The 19243-nt window shown below is 34.0% G+C and overlaps 1 protein-coding gene across 1 annotated transcript; it reads right to left on the minus strand.

Moving 5' to 3' along the window:
* Positions 1–419: 419 nt before the first annotated feature.
* LOC134256355 (uncharacterized) lies at positions 420–2318 on the minus strand. The gene is made up of 2 exons (XM_062739003.1): positions 2214–2318; positions 420–1574 (listed from the first exon to the last, which is right to left on the minus strand). The coding sequence occupies exons 1-2, from the start codon at positions 2244–2246 to the stop codon at positions 693–695; spliced, it is 915 nt and encodes a 304-aa protein (XP_062594987.1). The 5' UTR covers positions 2247–2318; the 3' UTR covers positions 420–692.
* Between the last annotated feature and the right edge of the window lie 16925 nt (positions 2319–19243).

Here is a 19243-nt window from a genome sequence, read left to right on the forward strand (position 1 = left end):
CCACACTTTTAAAACCTGAGAACATTTCCATTATCTAAACAAAAACGTCAGGGTAAAAATCCGCATTTTTACTTTCCATGGTGATGTTTATAATATCACTCAAAATTATGTCGGTATCAATGTCAATTTATGCACATGAATAAAATTGTTCCCCCAAAAATCTTTCTCCACCGGACCCTTCTGCTAAACTAAACGACTGCCATTGAATGAATGAAATGAAACAAGAGTTCACTAACTTTTTTTACTGTCTTATTTCTTTTATCTACTTTAACTACTTATCAGACGGGTAAAAAACAATGGATCCCTAAGCTCCCATTGTGTTATTATCGGACTCCTCCAGGTAACTCTTGGACATTTAAATGGCAATGTTTTAAGTAAGATATATGCCTCATACTATTCTATATGTAAAATTATCAGACAATTTTCGGCTCTAACGGACCTCAAACAGTCTGATAATTTTACATATAGAACAGTATTCGGCATATATTCATTACATAATTAGTTCCAACATCAACAAGTAGAAAGTACAATCCACCCCCTTTTAGAGGTAAATGTTTATGACAACCCTGATTCCATAATGGAGAAATAGGATATTGCAAGGGATATTTTAGTTGTCTTTAAAACTTTCAAAGAAATTCAAAAGACTGAAATATGATAAAATGAATTGACCTCTCATCCTGTGGCTATTTTGTTCACTGGGAAGAAATGATCTTGATGCGTTCATTCTTCCACTCACTGACATACAGATTATCATTCTCATCAATACACAAGGCTCGGGGCATTTTCATGTCTTCATAGTACAGAAAACAGATGAAGCCTCCATTCTGGTCTATCATATGTATTTTGTCGTTTTTCATATCAGCCACGATTATATTGCATTCAGAATCTGAACATATACCGTATGGCTCGAAGTGAGGATCCTGAGAAAGACCTCGGTATCGAAATCTGAGAACTCCTTTTTCATCTATTACCACAACAGATCCTGAGTCCGAAACACAAATGTCTGTGTTACCATTTACTGTTAAATGGGTTGGAAATGTAAACAAAATGATATGTTTATCATTTTCAAAATTACACACTTGTTGGAAATTGTTCGAGGCAATACATTTTTCAAATTTTAATATCTTTCCTTGAGATTTTTCTTGAAATTTGCCATTCCATAAACTGACTACAATATTTCTGTTTATACATGGTTTACACACTGCCATGCCATGTACAAAGTAGTTAGGATCAGGAAGAAACTCAGATACATTTAATTTTGAATTAGGATAGTTGGAATTAAAGTATATATATTTGACTGATTTCTGGAAGGTGAATAAAAAGAAGCCTTCAGATAGGAACTTCCAATAGAGTGAGTACAATCCATTATATGATAAATGTTCAATGTCTCCATTTTGCAACACACTATATTGTGGTACGTACGTACCAGGATACCAGCTTCTGTAGGAATCATCATCCAGCGAAAGACTTATTTTTCCATTACCGACATAGGACATGTCAAATATGTATTTCTTTGGACTGCTTATTTCCTTGACAATTTTGTACACACGTGGATTCTTTTCTTCTTGGATTGCCTTTTCAAATCAGAATTCGCTTTTATTAGTACAAGTGTTATAGTTATTATTTAGTTCAGTTCACTTTACATTCTCCTCTTTTAGTCTTAATATTATAACATTTATTGTATAGCTATGTTATTCAATCAACCTTTTCAGATATATTATTTTCAGTGATTAAGATCCATGAAAAGTTAAATGATTTAAGGAATGAATTTAATAGCTAACCATTTTATAGGTATAAACTGGGTTGGGGCAGTTTACGCTTTATAAACCGCGAAGCGGTTTATAAAAAAAGCGTAAACTGTTCCAACCAAGTTTATACCGTATAATTGGGTAGCTATTAAATTCATTGCTTATAATTTTAGTTTTCATTCATTTGATGTAAGAAAAAAAATTATTGTTCTAACAAAATGACTTCAGTTTATACAAAATTTGAATGCAACGTCAGACGGATTGATACGTTTTTGACGCAAGACATGGTGGCGTTGGCAACCCATTTTATACGATATAAAGTAATTTTTTATCCAATCAAATAGAGCGTTACAACTAGAATTATAATATAACAGGTTAAACTTTAGAAATATAACCATGGCACAAAGATACACACTATTTGTACATTCAGCTTTCAGGAAATTTTAAGGCAATGTGAAGACTTACCATTTGTGCTTGCATCTGTTCGTCGTCTAACATTCCAGAGGTGTTTGCAGATTTGTCAGTAACTATCACCGTATGTACACTGATCGTTAGTTTAGAGATAAAGGTAAATGAAATGCAGGACTTAAGGCAAGTTTTGGTTTCTAGTCAGATTATGTAAACATCCGATTGATAAGACATTATGATGGCCCCATTTTGAGGTAATTAAAGAGGGGGTGGAAAAATCAATAAATCACCTCTTCATAACAATTATCATTCATTCCAAAAGCTTTGACCTGGTAAACGCATGTTTGACATACAGGAATACTAGCAGACGACAATAACTGATGTCTCGGGACATTATAAGAAATTTTCCTTGATACTATAACCTCTGTACTTTGATGATTTTCTATCCTTAGATCCGTTATTAACAGACCTGTTGTTGTCTTGATATGAAGCAGAATTTATCACGTGCAGAATCTTGTACAGGAAAACACTTGCCGTAGCCTTCATATCAAAATATATATATATATATATAAAAATGACGAGTTGTCAATTAATTAACATTAGATATTTCAATTTATATGGCGACACAGTGTATCCCAGTGAGTTTTAAATAAAAGATACAAGAGAAACTGACAAATCTGTTTCATATAAGGATAGATGTTATTTGTATTCTAACGAAAAACATTTATGCTTTACATAATTGAACGAATTAATTATGCTAATTAATTACGACAATCAGTAAATCGTACATTGTTTCATTCTCTCAAAATGGCGTAACTTTACTTAATAAAGGATAATCAAAGAAAAATAAGATGGCAGGGATATTTAAACATATGAATTATGATCCATTATAAATTTTGAAATATTTAAAGACTTAATACCGGGAAAAAATAATTAACAAAGGCGAAAGCAATACATAGCTATGTGGGCTTCGGATGAGACGGTATAAACCGAGGCCCCGTGTCACAGCAGGTGTGGCACGATAAAGATCCTTCCCTGCTCAAAGGCCGTAAGTGCCGAAAGCATAGTCCTAAATTTGCAGCCCTTCACCGGCAATGGTGACGTCTCCATATCAGTGAAATATTCTGGAGAAGGACGTTAAACAGTATACAATCAATCAATCAGTCGTGTCTACGTTAAGTGTAGTCTGAAATATCTAACGTTTTCCTGTCTATTTACGATTTGAATATTTTTTCGTGCCAAGAAAACGTCAGAACCGGCGCCATCACGAAAACTGGAATTTCGTCGTCTCCAACCTAAGCTGATTTTTGATACTTGCGAACTAAACTAAATGCCGCAATCAGTATTTATCAATATCACAATGCTTATAGTACTCACCAATATCAATGAAAAGAAATAAATCACTTCATACTTCGATGCAGGTTTTGTCAGATCTTAAAATGCAGGAAATGAAAACAAAACTCGGGTGTCTGGAAAAAAAAAATGTTTTCATTGAACTGTTGGACTTCTTTAAATAAACCTTAAAACGATGTTAGTGAGTACTTAAGGCACTGTACTGTTAATACGTTGTGAATTCAGTTTGCATTTAATTTGGTTTGCAAGTATCTAAATCAACCCGAGAAAGTAGGTGGAGGCGACGAATTTCCAGTTTTCGTTATGGCATTTTGTATTAAAAAAAATTGAGGCGTTCTCAGTCATTTCAAACGTGACTCTGGCATAAGACTGACAGGAAGTTCTGACTTACACTGTCTTTCCGAGCCGAATTCGCTAAAAAGTAAACTCAATAAATTAAAAATTTCACAAATCTTCTCAGTTACTATAAAAAAAACATGGCCAATTAAGAATTTCTTATGTTGCTTACAAATTTGCAGTTAAATACATTATTTATATATAAATTTAAAGACCAATGTCAACTCTAAGACTTTGCATACACACACGGGTTTTTAAATACATGTATTTACCGAAAAATATGCAGATATAGTTTTATATGAACATACTGTAATGTTGATAAACGTTTTCCACTGCAAATCTTAATGTCGCTGTATTTATTTACAAATTTCAGGGTGGAAATCATAGCTGTAAAAGAGCTCCAAACAAATTACAATGGATGTTAAAAAGAGAGCTTTATCTTATGTAGGAAATCACTTTTCGCAAGGAAATGCATGGATCTTATTTAATATGAAGTCAGCATGTCGTTACAAAAACCATCGACCTTGACTTTTTAGTTTCTCGCACAGAATGCAGATCTTTTTTTAAATAAAACTTAACTGAAAGTAACCACAGAACCTAATATCATTGATTCTAGTTGCGTGGACATTATAATGACAAGTTAAATTGATGCAAAGCATCAAATCGGCCGCTAACAAAATCTAGCATTTGAAGAAGTACTTTCAAAATTTTATAAAAGCATCCACAAAAATAAAAAAAAAATATTGCATTTGCTCATCATTTGGATTCATCGATGTTATAAAGCCACTGATTAATGAAAAGAAATTATTGTCATCAAAATGAAGGTGTAGGCCTCTCAAAATGAACCACGTGCTGATAGTGTACCCTGGATCTTTGTCACGTGATAATGCCTATGGTTTCTGCAGAGTAGGCAATGCTGCATGGTGCGGTGAAAATGTAGAAAAATAATCCTTGTGTCATTGGTAACTGTAGCATATTCAAAACAATGTTTACTTGTTGAACAACTTTTCAATTTTTATTCACCATGCACTTTTATCACCTCGTTCTTTTCCGGAAAATCATGACGATTTCCTTTTGTATCTTACACACTCCCTGGATGGGGAGTACCTATTGTAAATTCTTTTTATTTAACCATAAATTATCAATTATCTCATGCGAAAATGATGATGTAATCGAAACGGAATAACAACGATTAAAACTTAATTTAAAGCAAGTTTTAAAATATTTTACTCATGATTTTATACATGTTATCATTTAAGATCATTTTATTGAACTAATAAAAAAAATAACATCTCATTTCCCCATGTGCACTTTCTAACACAACCACAAATAGATCGGCCGCTGTTGCGGCCGATAATAACCCTAACAACCAAGCTATATGATAAACGTGATGACTTAAATTTTCTATCGTCAACTTCCTTTACTTATGCAGCAACATACCTTCATCAGCTGCATACGGGGTAAATATATCTCAGTTGATTCGATACGCGCAAGAGCATGATCTACGTATGAACAATTTCTAAGGCGAGGTAAATTATTGACGAGCAAGTTGATGAAACAAGAATATCAGCAGTCTCGTTTAAAGTCATTATTTTGTATGATAAGGAGCACACGGCGGGTGTAACTGGTGTCCGGTCAGTAGGGGATGCTCACTTTTCCATGGCACCTGATCCCACCTCTGATGTTTCGGAGGTCCGTATTTGCTCGGCTCCTATTTTGTATTGTTTTATGGACTTTGAGATTGAATACTGTTCGTTATCTCCATATCCTTCCTTCATACAAAAAGTGTGAAGCCACCTGAGGATTACCGACTGGTCAGTTTAATGATGATGCGATTTTCTAAATATAGATGGAGATGTAAACAATGAGCGATTCTGTCTTATTATTGAGAAAGAAAACAAACTGCACATAAATCATTGAGAGTCAGACTGGGCACACATTGCCTGCGTGGCGGGGTTCTTCAAAATATACACGTGCACTGAATGTTCTCATGTATAGTCTATTACGTAGATGATGGTCGGCGCGTGTGCAAAGATCCTCTGCGGCTGACGCGTGGATCCAAGAATTCACAGTAAAACAACATCAAATTTGAATGGACACGAGCCGGCCCATTCAAATGAAATAAGATTTTTAGAGGTGTATGAGTTGATGCCAGAGGCCTGTTCAGCAGAGCGTACGTTCGCGAGCACTCGCCAAAATTACCCTCGCTCTGCTGAACAGACCTCAGATATGGAATTTTATGCGGGATGAGTGTGCATTTATGATAAAATAGAAATAGTTTTATACTGATTATAAATACTATTTTCATAATTTGTATGTAAAATAATCCTTGTAAATATTTCTAATGTTTGTTTACGATAATTAAATCATGATAATATTGTGTGCAAGTTCGCGTGCTAACCGCATGTGTTTAATATTACATTCGGTAAACTGGTACCCTGACATTGGTTAACGGGCGCAAGCGCCCTGAAAAACCAATAATTAATTAAATAATTCCTAGCGGCAGCGACTGGAATCAAGGTCAGAGAACCAGTGCTATACATTCGGCAAACTTCGAATGACTCTGTTGTGTGCCGAGATTCCTTAAAGCTATTTATATGCAGTAGGCTATTTATATAGTGTCGTCATAGTTTTGGCGACTCCTCTTTATTTCACCAGCTCTTGTCTTGTTATTTTCGCGCGCTTTCAAACAAAGGGTGTTTTCTCTCAACTAAATACTTAAGCCATTTCACGATAAACAACCAATCGCAACTTCTCGGGCCTTTCCGACTAGCGGAAAAACGACGAGGTTGTTTTTCCGACCTCTGAGGAAGAAAATATAACAAGCAGAGCTTTTTTTAAAAAAAAAAAAAGCTTACCGTCGTTAGCAACAATCTTAAACAGTAAACTGATCTACACCAATCAGGCCGTATAATTCTTGTGAATTTCTTGATTTTGTATTTCTGCATTAGCTTTTTACTGGCATTAGCCCTACCACAGTTGTCGCTCGGTCATCTCCGTAAACTTTGACTGGCCGAGAGCTTTCGGCAAACCTCGGCTGATTCCATTCCCTTCTTCAAACAAGAAAGGGGAAAAGAATAATAACAAATTGTAAAGCCTGCAAGCAATAAAAATCAAATTTTATATATAATGAAATTAAAGAGATCTTTTTATTTATTGCTATACAAAAAATCATGTTATTCGGAATTTATTACTGCTGATTTTGTTGTTCGTTTTGTCATTTTTTTTAAGGTTGAAAATCTTGCAAAATTATTAAGTCGTACGAAAATTAGATCATCAGAAAGTTATCTCCATTGCCTTGAACAGCATTTCAACCAATGAAATAATTGAAAATTTTCTCATCATGCGTTTTCTACCAATCACAAAAGAGAGGAAGTGCATAGTCCGAAGACTGTAAAAAACTTCAACTATACAATACCGTCTTCCAAGGAAGACGGTAATGACATGTTATTGTGCGCACTTTTGCACTTCCTATATACATATATAAATATATTGTTATGGGTCAGAATAACCCTAAATGCCAGCAAAGATCAATCACACAGTTTAAACTTAACAATAATTTATTTACATTAATATATATGATTCATAAAGTATAAACTTAACATTAATCTAAAAAGACATACAACAGAGTGTCCGTTGCTGCACACAATGTCCCAGTGAAAATATATCCAAGTCTCTTGGTACGCCAATCTTACTTGTACATCAATGGTGTTAATACGACAATTATTGTTTATGCATCGAATTGACAGGGTATTTATACAGTATTATAAATAAAAAAAATGTTAAAACATGATTACTGGAACAATCTGGACATATAAAAAATTCAAGAATGTTCTAGAAAAAAATGACCGAACATGTTGACCACTCTGGAATATTCAAGAAACTTAATGTTACTAATTATATACATGATGAAACAATACAAATACAACACACCTCACAATAATATTTACAAGCAAATGCAACAATTATCTTAATTATGTTACCTAGCACGAAAATGATAGGTTAGAACTCTGAAGGAGGGCAGATTTCACTTTTTATTTTAATTAGAAATTTTACTTATATCTAATTAAACCAAACGGTGTCCGCATCTATATAGTAAATAAGTTAAACATTAGTGCTAAATTTTAAAACCACTGGATTCTATTGACAGCAAAAAAACACTTGAGAAATGCTAAAAAATGCCTCGTGTATAAACAGTTAGATACCTCGGACCTGCTATAAACAAGTTTCAGCAACGAATTATTTTTCATAACAGCCAGACTTAGCGGCAGTAGAAAGGCTTACTTTTTCATTATAAACATGGACTTCGATCAGCAATCAGCTACCGAGGATTAAATGTTCATTTCAAATTAATAGGTTTATGTGTAATGGTCATTTTGATATTTTCCAATTATAGTTTTTAGAAACATTCACTCTATAAAAGTAATTAATCATATTCTTGGACTTGAGTACGGTCCATAACTTTTGTGCCTGCACCAATGTTTCTTGTTTTTTTTTAATAATACAAGTCTGATTAAGGGATCGAATGTATTAAGACTAAAGAAACTTCAGAAATTAAAAGCACATGTTATAAGCGGAGACATTAATGTCCATACGAAACTACAGACATTGGAAGATTTCAGATCACAAAGAATTATTATGAGTATTTTCTCGCATGTCTAATCTTTTCTTTTCAAGGAGTTTTCATGTTTTTAATCAAAGAACTTCCAATCATTTTCTTTATGCAGTTTTAATTGCATTAATGACAAAAAGACATCAAATCAATTCTCCTATATTATTGAAATGAAGCCAAAATTATAACAATATAGAATTGTTCAAGTTTAGTATGCAAAAAAAGTTTACCAAAGCACAAAAAAATATACAAGTATGTTCGTATTTATACACACTGCACGTGAATTTGGAGGATCACTAATGACACAATGATAGAGAACGAAATTGGCGGGTACAATTTGACGCGGACGGCCGAGAAAACATTGGATTATAATTCTAGTATGAAATTCATTTTCAATCCACCTCAGCTACGCTAGAAGGCACCTCCTTACTGATTGACCCAGATGACAAATAATTTCACTATCAGTATACAATATCAGTATAGTTTGAAAATGATATATAAATCAGAATTTTCTGTCCAGCCTTTAAAGGGAATATATGAAGGGGGCAATGTTTGATTTTGTTTCGTATAATTTATGTTTGTCTGCGGGGAGGAGGACGGACTGAATGATCTTGGAAATAAATAAAAAAAAGTTGTCAAACATTTTTTATTGATGATAAAACTAAAGAAGCTCTTGTCATTCTAAAAATTAATTGGTACAAAGCATGATCTGACTCGGCAATTTTGACACCCCCCTCCTTGAATAAGATGGCCGTTTCTTAAAAAATTGTCTTCTATGACTTTTACTAGTGCCCTTAAGATTATATCATAGGGTTAGGCTCATATCAATATAAACTCAACCAACATGTATTTGGGAATTAAAACTATTTGTCTTTTGGATCATGCATTCACACTTTTTTTCAAAACAGCTCAGGTGGATTGAGAATGAATTTTAAACAAGAATTTGAATTTTCAATCTAATGTTTTTTGTTGTAAATGTTTACTGCAAGGCCCTCCCTTATACTCACTGTTTGTTGGACTATAGCGATGTACTTCCAAAATAATTTTTTTAAAATATTTCCTTCCTAGCTATCCACAACATGGGAATTTAGAGTTTGATAATTACTATTTTTTTTTATCTAAAGTTGTTCAGGTAAACTGTCACTCCCCTTCCTTAGAGGGATAAAAAACAAATTTGTAACAGCTGAAAATGTTTATTCTGTGACATTAACGAAGCCAAAGAGATGACATTTAAGGCTTTCTGGAAAGCCAAACTTTAGATCTAATTGTAACATAGACGTATTGTTTTTACTTTGAAGCTAAGTGTACGATAATTGGAGATACACCGATTGGCGGAGTCAGCAAAAACTATGCTGCGTAAATAAATTATTTCCCACTAAAGCATTTTCAACGTTTTAAATCACACGTATATCATATTACTGAATTAAATGGGCTTTATATACAAAGACATAATATCTGCCAATGAAATAAAGGTGTTTCACATAAATTACTGTGCACATATGTCCTAAATTTTGAAAAGTTTTTTAACGGAACTCGTTATAGATATTCGATTAACCACAAAGGGAATTGCAAAATTAATAAAGTCATTTTTGCTGTGTTACTTGCTCAACTAGAATAAAGTTCAGTTGCACTGCATCCATACATGAATTGAACCTGATGCAGCGTTTTTGTTCGTGCGACAGCTCTCGAATATGTCAATGATTAAATGATATTTTTTCTTGATGTTCGATTAAAACCTGAATTTCCCTTTTTAAACTTCGAATTTTTCATCCAAAGATTTTCTTATGAATTATGAAACGCTACAATCCAACGTCTTTCTCGTGAACAGACACATACAATTTGTATAGTTCAAAGTATTTAAAAAATACAGACATGAAAGAAATTTTATCCATGAGGTCACCTGAAAAAAACGATGCTACTTTTATTGTTGTAATTAAAAAGCATGATTGAAAATTTGTGATGAGACAATAATTGACGTTTTAATTGGCCATGATAAAAGAAAGTTATTAAATATTTATTGTGTATCCTGCTTTATTTCGACGAAGGAACACTTGTTACCACCGTTTGTTCAAATTAATAAGAATACGACATAAGAAATATGCAAAAACTATTACATAGTTATGCCCCTATCAACGCGCGATCGGCAACACTGATCAAAACATTAAAGTAGAAAGTACCGTGAATCAACTTGTATTCTCGTGGGAGCAATTTTTGCGAATTTCTCGCCGCAAACCAGTCCTTAAAGTGGATGTGTTTATTAACAATAGATCAAAAAGGCTGTATCGCGAAAATTAATCGTCGCAAACTAGGTAAATCGTGAAATAAATTCGTCGCGAATGAAAGTTGGTTACAGTATGATTCGTTAAATGAAAACAGTTTTTATATGTGCTGTAGTGTAATCAGCTGTTAATTAAAGTATAGAAAAAATTAATTAGGGCAAATATCTACAGTATAGGTTTCAATTCGAACAAAATTGTTTACCCTAACAAAAATACTACAGTGTATTTAACTTAAATGTATCTATAGTGAACATTTTGACACTATGAAAACTTTGATTTACTATAGTGAACACTTCTTGATTTACTATAGTGAATTAACACTTTGATTAACTATAGTGGTAACATTGACACTTTGATTTACTATAGTGATAACTATAAAAACTTTGATTTACCATGGTGATCATTATGGAAACTTTGATTTACTATGGTTATAAGTTTGAAAACTTTGATTTACAATAGGGATAACTTTGATACTATAGTGATCACTTTGAAAACCTCGATTTACTATATTGAGCATTTTGACACTTTGATTTACTTTAGTTTACTTTTACTATGGTTTTTTTTTTTTTTTGTTAGGGAAGTACCCACAGTTGCGGTGCAAACGTTACTGATCACATCGACAATCCTCCAAAATATCAAATTTTTCTGCTTTGGAATAATCGAAGACATTGAAGCTCTTGCTGTGTAACATTTTTTAGAAGTGTGAACTAAACATTTTTAGAATTCACATAGCAGAAATTAACATCAATTAAAACAACTTGCAGATTTGACAAAAGCGGGGCAACAACACAAATCTTGAAGCGAACGTATATAACATGGAAAAGGTGATCGTAAAGCACACGAAAAAGAATAGCACAAATCAGTGTAAGTTCTGGTTTAAAAATGTAAATTCGATGTATGATATAGAATAATGCCCTTTTCACACGACTAGTTTAATTCGCAGTAAATTAATGCGAAGTAAACTAATGCGAATCAGAATAATGCGAATTAAATTGCTATCACACGACAGCTAATGCGAAGTAAACTAATGCGAATTAAAATTCTGCTTCTACGGCCTGGCATCAGGAAGGCTATTATGACGTCATTTGCAAATCACGTCACCTTATGCAGGAGCAATGCATTTGACATAAGGTTACAGTGTCTGTACACACATTTTAGTGATTAACACAATTTCCCTTCGTTTTTCACTCAAAAATAGCACAAATACTTCAAGCTGACCACGGACATGTGGCATTTGACCTAATTTTGCCATTACGCATGCCTCAAAATTTAATTCGAATTAGCTTCGCTTAGCGTTCACACGCAGCTAATTCGAAGTAATTTAATGCGCAATAAACTAATTCGAATTAAACTAATTCGCATTAAATTCTCCGTGTGAACGCTAAGCGAAGCTAATTCGCAAAAACTTTACGTTTGATTCGAATTAAACTCTCCGTGTAAACAGGGCATTACATTCAAACTAGAGGTACTGTGAACAGTGAGCTCACTACATACCCCGCCTGCCATAGGATTATAATGATAGAAGCGATCGTATAACAAGGAAAAAGCAATTGTAAAACACATGGAAAAGAACAGCACAAATCAGGGTAATTTCAAGTTTTTAAATGGTACTTCGATGTTTAATATATTACATGTATTACATTTAAACTAGAGGTACTGTACTGTGAGCACTTGGCTCAGTAAATGATACCCCCACCTGTCATAGGGTTATACATGTAATGGCAAAAGCCATCTTTAAATTTGCTCTGGGAGACCCGAAATGAGTGTCAGCTCAAAAAGTAAAATATGAGGTGCACAGTGGCATAATTCATAAAGAATCTGAAAAGGTATCATTAGATCCTGTTGAATGGTATAGGAGGAGTTGCGGATTAGAGATAAGTATCCTTCACTACTATGGGAAAAATGGCAGTGTTCATTTTTGCTATGAGAAAGCCAAAATACGTGTTGAATCAAAATGTAAAATTAAAAAAAAACCACTCATTGGCACTATGTAACAAAGATTCTGCAAAAGTATCGTAAAATTTCATTTAGTTGCATAAGAGGCCATGGAGGTTTGGATAATAAGAGATGGGTACACCAAAGCATAGTAGACGGACGAACGGACATCTCGGTCACTTTTAAAGCGGAGGGTATAATAAATCCCTTTTTGTAAAGGATGAAATTAATCATGATTACCATTGATAAAATACGATAAATGTTCTATATGTTAAAGAAGACTTTAGAATAGAAATTAACGGATATAATGGTTTTATGAGCCAGAGTAATGACAACAAAATGCCTGATTCACTTGTATGAACTTATCGATATTTTATTTGATGTACTTTTAAGTTAAGGTTTTCCGTTTTCAGCAGAAGACTTTCTTCTTATTCAGTTATTTCTTTTTTACAACTTTTAGGGTCTTTCGTCTTTTCGCCTTTTTTACCGATTTTGTGCACGCGAGTTCTCATTATATAATTGCTTATACATGTAGTCTTAAAAGACTGGTCCTTTGGATAAGACCTTATAGAACGTAGTCCCGTGTCGTAGTAAGTGTTGGCACCTAAGAAATCCCTCACTGCTCAATGACCCTGAGTGCTGAGTATATACGTATAAATTTTCAGAGTGAAAACATTCTCGATAGGACGTAAAACAACAAAAAAAAAAACATTCATTCATCATCCCAGCTGTTCACTGTATACCGAGAAGTCACATTTTATTTACCAACTTCCTTGTCATACCAATTAGTGATCAAAAGATGACCTACATATATACATGCAGTTATACTATTGATATTTCTGATATGAAAAGACTTGATCAATCTGGAGATAATACTGGATATTGATATCATACACTACGGTAACACAGTCGGTAGAGCACTTGCGTCGTGATTCGAAGTTCGAATCTTGGCCGCAACCGACACAAGTCGATAAAAAATAGGTAGCAACCGTTCCTTTGTCACGCGCTCGGCACTTTGAAGTATAAGTTGCGGTTCCTTCTAACGAGACCCAAAAAAGGTCCCATGTCACGTTGGTGTTGGCATGATAAAGATCCCTCATGCTAAATGATCCTGAGTGCCGAGTAAAGGTAAACATTTGAAGCCCTTTACCAGTTTATGGTAATGTCTTTATATAAGTAAAAAATTCTCGAATGACACGTAAAAGAACTTAAAGTCAATCAATCAAATGATATACATCTGTTCAATAAAATATAAGATTTTTGGTAAATGATTTTAATTTATCATTGATAAAAGAATACGCAGCAAATAAAGTACAATTACAGGGTGTCAAAACATATGTTACACTTTTAAACATCTATAACTATATCAAACCAAAAGCATTCACAAAGTTATTTTGTCAGCATCTTATTTATTAGCATATATTTTATCTGACAAACTTCTGTTAAAGAGTAGGGAATTGTGATGTCCTTATGACGTCATCGTTTTTTATATGGACATTCATGTGAAGAGCTGGTAGAAATTGTAAACTTTATTATTGCTACTTTAGTAATTAGTACCATAAGAAAATAATATACATTTATTGGCTGAGTTCGAGGGCAACATGCATTTTGTCGGACCCAAGAAACAAACTGTCTGACTGCAGCCGATAGGCCGAAAGCAGACAGTTTGGTTCGAGGGTCCAAAAAACGCATTTTGCCCGAGAACATTGTCAATAAATGTTTTGTTATACCTTTCATCTTAATTTTGTTTTTTTACATTCATGTATTTTTTATTGGCTTTCGTGATGTAACCTCAAGTCCGTCAATTCTGAAAACCAACAAATGAAAGTGAGATTAAGCTCCGCCCATTCCGTGACGTAAGCGCTCCAATATCTATCTCTTCGACCGATTCAACACCTCACTCAGAGCTCCAGCGTCGGATTTTTTATGCCCACTCTGCAAAACATTAGAAATGTTACACTTTTTTCGTATACATTCGTATTGGAACAAATTTTCAAAGGTTTAACAACATCCGGTAATGAAAGTGCTCAACGAAATACTAATTTATATATTTGTGAAGGATGTTCAAGTTAAAGGCACCCTAAATGACTCTTGACTTAATTCTGGTATTAGAAGACCAAGAAAAGCCCGATCCAAAGAAAACATTAATACCATTGATAGTGTTATTACTGAAACTTTACAAAATATTCCTTAGACAGGTCCTGTATGAACAAGATAGCACTTTTGGTAAATCTAGTGTTCATAAAATACCCAAATATGATTTTACAATCGATTCCTTACAAGATAAGTGGGATGCAGCAAATGATAGAGACAGAAATCAGAAGTCGTTTAGAGTGTACCCGTTGGATTTTAATCAATTTTTAATTCTAAACCTAAAAATTTAACAGATGCATGGTTTTCAGATGAAGGCCACTTTCATATAAAAAATGTTATTAAAGAGAATCTTAATTCTATTGTCTGGTGAAACAGTCCTTGGGATGAGACCGTATAAGCCAAGGTCCCATGTCACAGTAAAAGTTTCCACGAGAAAAGATCCCTCACTTCTCAATGGCCGTAAGTGCCGAGGATAGGACAACATTTGCAGTGGTAGAGTTCTGAACTTTTGCGGTTCAAAAGTTATGGCAAAGGTACGAAAAAAAAAATTAAGCATTCAGGTCACAGTCAAGGTCACAAGGTCATTGACCTTGGTGTCATTTAAAAGAGCTTATTTAGTGGAGTATACATATCAAAAACGAAGTCTCTATCTCAGTTGATTCAATACACAAGAGCATGCTCTATGTATAAACAATTTCTAAAACGAGGTAAGTTGATGAAATAAGAATATCAACAGTCTTGTTTAAAGTCTTCATTTCGTAAATTCTATGGTCGATACAATGACCGTGTCAGCAAATACAATTTATCATTGAGACAAATGCTGACTGACGTTTTTCATACTGATTGTAGTCCATTATTTATACACTGAATTGAGGACGGATTTGTCCGTGATTTTCCAATCATGACAAGGAGCACACGGAGGGTGTGACCGGTCAGCAGGGGTAGATAACTCTTCCATGGTGACCTGATCCCACCTCTGATGTTTTGGAGGTCCATGTTTGCTCTGCTCCTATTTTGTATTGTTTTATGGACTTTGATATTGAATACCGTTTGTTATCTCCATATCATTGTTTCATGGTTTAAAAGTTATGGCGAAGGTTAAAATTTGCAGACAAACAAACAGACAGACAAAGAGGACAAAAACAAGATACGCCTGGATCTATCAATCCAGACGCTTAGAAATCAAACCTCCAAGTCACTGTGATAATAATCTGCTTTTCCAAGAATTTTTCTGTGTTTCTGTATTAAATTATAAATACCAAAGGAAAGGGTCTTTTTTCGATTTTGTTTATATCGAGACAATATTATGTTGTACATGCATGTTTTTGTATACATTTGCATCATGTAATTTCTTTGTCCGATCTGCGAGATAAAACTAAAGTAGTAAATTACTTGATTTATGCATATATTTAAAAAAAATCGAGGGTGGGGCGGGACAGAGAGAGACAAGATGCGTGTGTTGTAGCACATAGACTTTGGAGTTTATGCAAATTATTCCGCAAACCTACTGCTTTATCACTTTAATGAAACCATAAAATTAAACGGTTTATTCTTTACATAGAAATCTTAGCTGGGTCTGCTATTGAAAACACATTATGAAAGACAGATGCCTCTGTATCACTGTTCATAGTCTTATCACAAGTGGTTCGGTTCTAGAGTTACAGTGGAAGGAGTAGATTCTTAAGTAACGGGTTCTAATCCCACTGTGGGATGTGGAGACTGGTTCCTCGGATGGGACTGTATAAACCTAGGTCCCATGTCACAGAAGATGCTGGCACGAAAAATACTCACTACTCAATGGCTCGCAGTGCCAAATATGAACCCCTCCAATGGGAAGTGGTGACGTCTCAATATGAGTGGAAAAAATTCTCGAGAGGGATATCATTTACATTTATTTTTCATTGATAAAACAATCAACAATTTTACAAAACAATTAAAAGTGAATTATATGTAACACACAATGTGACCTCAACATGATCTTTATAGAAATATTTGTTTCATTTTTTTTTCTTTCAACAAATCTGTTTTTCTGCAAACTGCATGAAAATAAAGTGGGAAGCAAAATGTAACAAATTTCTTCTTCTTCATATCGTTTACCTACACTGTACACTTTCTAGAAAAAACACATATGAAATGGGAATTCAGTTATTTACAATTAGTTATCCACAGAAATATCCAATATGTTTTTTTTTTCAATTTTTTTCTTTAAATTATTAATCATGGAATGTAAACATTGTATTATTTAATTTTGGATGTCGCAGTGGTTAGAGCGTCTGCTCTAGAATCGCAAAGTAAGGAGTCAATCCATGCGTAGCAGGTTCGAATTCCATTCAGGGACGTTGAGACAGGTACTTCGGATGAGACCGTATAAACTGACGTCCCGTGTAACAGTAGGTGCTGGCAGGAAAAAGAACCCTCCCTGCGCAATGGCCTTGAGTGCCGAGTTTAGGACAAAATTTGCAGCTCTCCATCGGCAAGTGGTGGCGTCTCCTTATGAATGAAAAATTCTCGAGAGGGACTTTCAACAAATATACAATCAATCAATCAATCAAAAAAAAGTTCAATATTGGAAAATCTTTGAAAAAGAACTTCGACTTATTGTTTTAAAAAATATTTTTGAGCACATTGAACTTGAAATTTTACAATGTTTTTTTTTGGGGGGGGGGGGTGGGGGGGTTAGTGTTAACAAACAGGTCTTGTTTTAACTTAAGGTGTATAGATACATAAAAAAACAGAAAGTTTTCATTTAATTACACTATTGCAATGTGTTTTGAATTTTTACCGTGTGAATCTGCATAGTAACGTGAATATGATAATCGTCTAAAAAATTCTAGATTTTGTTGTTATTTCTTTGCAATCTTGGGGTAACTGCAGGCATTCTTATAAAGCTATCTTAGGACTAAGACATATCTTAAGACGGTCTTACGACATATCTTAGCCTTAAGTGAGGCCATCGAAGCTGTCCTATCTTAAAAGACCTCCTAATCTTAGTCCTAACTTTAAGACGACTGCGGACATGTCTTAAGTCACATCTTAGGTGATTTTAAGAAGCGTTCGTGTCAGGAAAAGAACTAAGAATGTTTTTCTGTGTAAATAAATCAAATATTTGTTGTAAATTAATGATTTCTTTAATGAACTTAATCAATTTATGAGCATTGTACCGTGTGAATGTATGCATATGCCTGTGCACATATATGCATGAAAATGGAGAGAACAGTTAATAAAAATGCACTCATTTATTGACATGTATGCATTTAAAGATTAAATAGGGAGAGGGCTAAAATAGGCTTTGCCTGCTGCCCAATCCCATTCACTAATGTGAATAAAATTTTGTATAAATAAAAAAAATAAAGATTAAATCATTGAAAAAGATTTGTTCAAGCCCTTTCAAAATAGATAAAAATAAACAATCGTTTTTATTAGGGAAAAACGGAGGGGTAGGGGGATACCTTTAAAAGATCTGAGTACATACATTTTCAGAATTTAATGCCTGTGTATTGCATCAATCTGTTGCATTTCTTGGTATTAGCCAGTATAAATTATAAAGACAGAATATGTTTTAAAAAATTAAAGAAAGTTTATACAATAAGCGTGACTGCCTCTTCCTTTTCCAGAGAGAGAGGGAGAGAGAGAACTTGATCAGCTGGGACCAGAACGACCACAAAAGATGTTATGCCTTATATATCTTTTCTAAATTACTTATCCAATTGTATAAAATAACTATGAAAAGAAAATGTACTTGTATATTGTCATGTAGCTCCACTTTTCTGGTTCTGCTAAATGCAAACTAGACTGCACACAAGAAACTATGTTATATTACATTTTTTACACAAAACTGGGATAAAATGGACTAAACTGCTAAAGATATATGTAGGTAATAGAAGAAGGATGTGGAGATAACGAACAGTATTCAATCTCAAAGTCCATAAACAAATACAAAATAAGAGCAGAGCAAACACGGACCCCCGAAACATCAGAGGTGGGATCAGGTGCCATGGAGGAGTGAGTATCCCCTGTCGACCGGTCACACCCGCCTTGTGCACCTTGTCATGATTAGAAATTGATGAAAATAATAGATTAAAATGAATTTTTAAAAATCATACTTTAAAAAATTAGTCTTGCATCCAAGCATGTTTTTTTAAAAAAGGAGAAGGGACACACTCACTAAAGAAATGTTTTTAATAAGTAAGGAAAATAAAAACATTAATCGTCTATAAACCTGAAAGTTTTTTTGGGGGGTGGGGTGGGGTTTACATTATAATTATACAAAACATGTATTCGCATATGGCTTTAGATGCTAGATTTGCTCGCATACTCGCTAGTCGCTACCCTAAGCGTAGGAGTATGCGAGCGGATCAAAATTTCGTAGGATTGTTTTAAGTAACTAAAGAGAGCTTACCCCCCCCCCCCTCTACATCTACATAAGACGGTAACTTGAAATAGGGAATACTCTTAGTGCTTCATTTACAAAAAAGAAA

This window comes from Saccostrea cucullata, unplaced genomic scaffold, assembly GCF_032062105.1.
Source record: "Saccostrea cucullata isolate Sc308-1 unplaced genomic scaffold, CSIRO_AGI_Scuc_v1 ctg2107, whole genome shotgun sequence".
Taxonomy (NCBI): domain Eukaryota; kingdom Metazoa; phylum Mollusca; class Bivalvia; order Ostreida; family Ostreidae; genus Saccostrea; species Saccostrea cuccullata.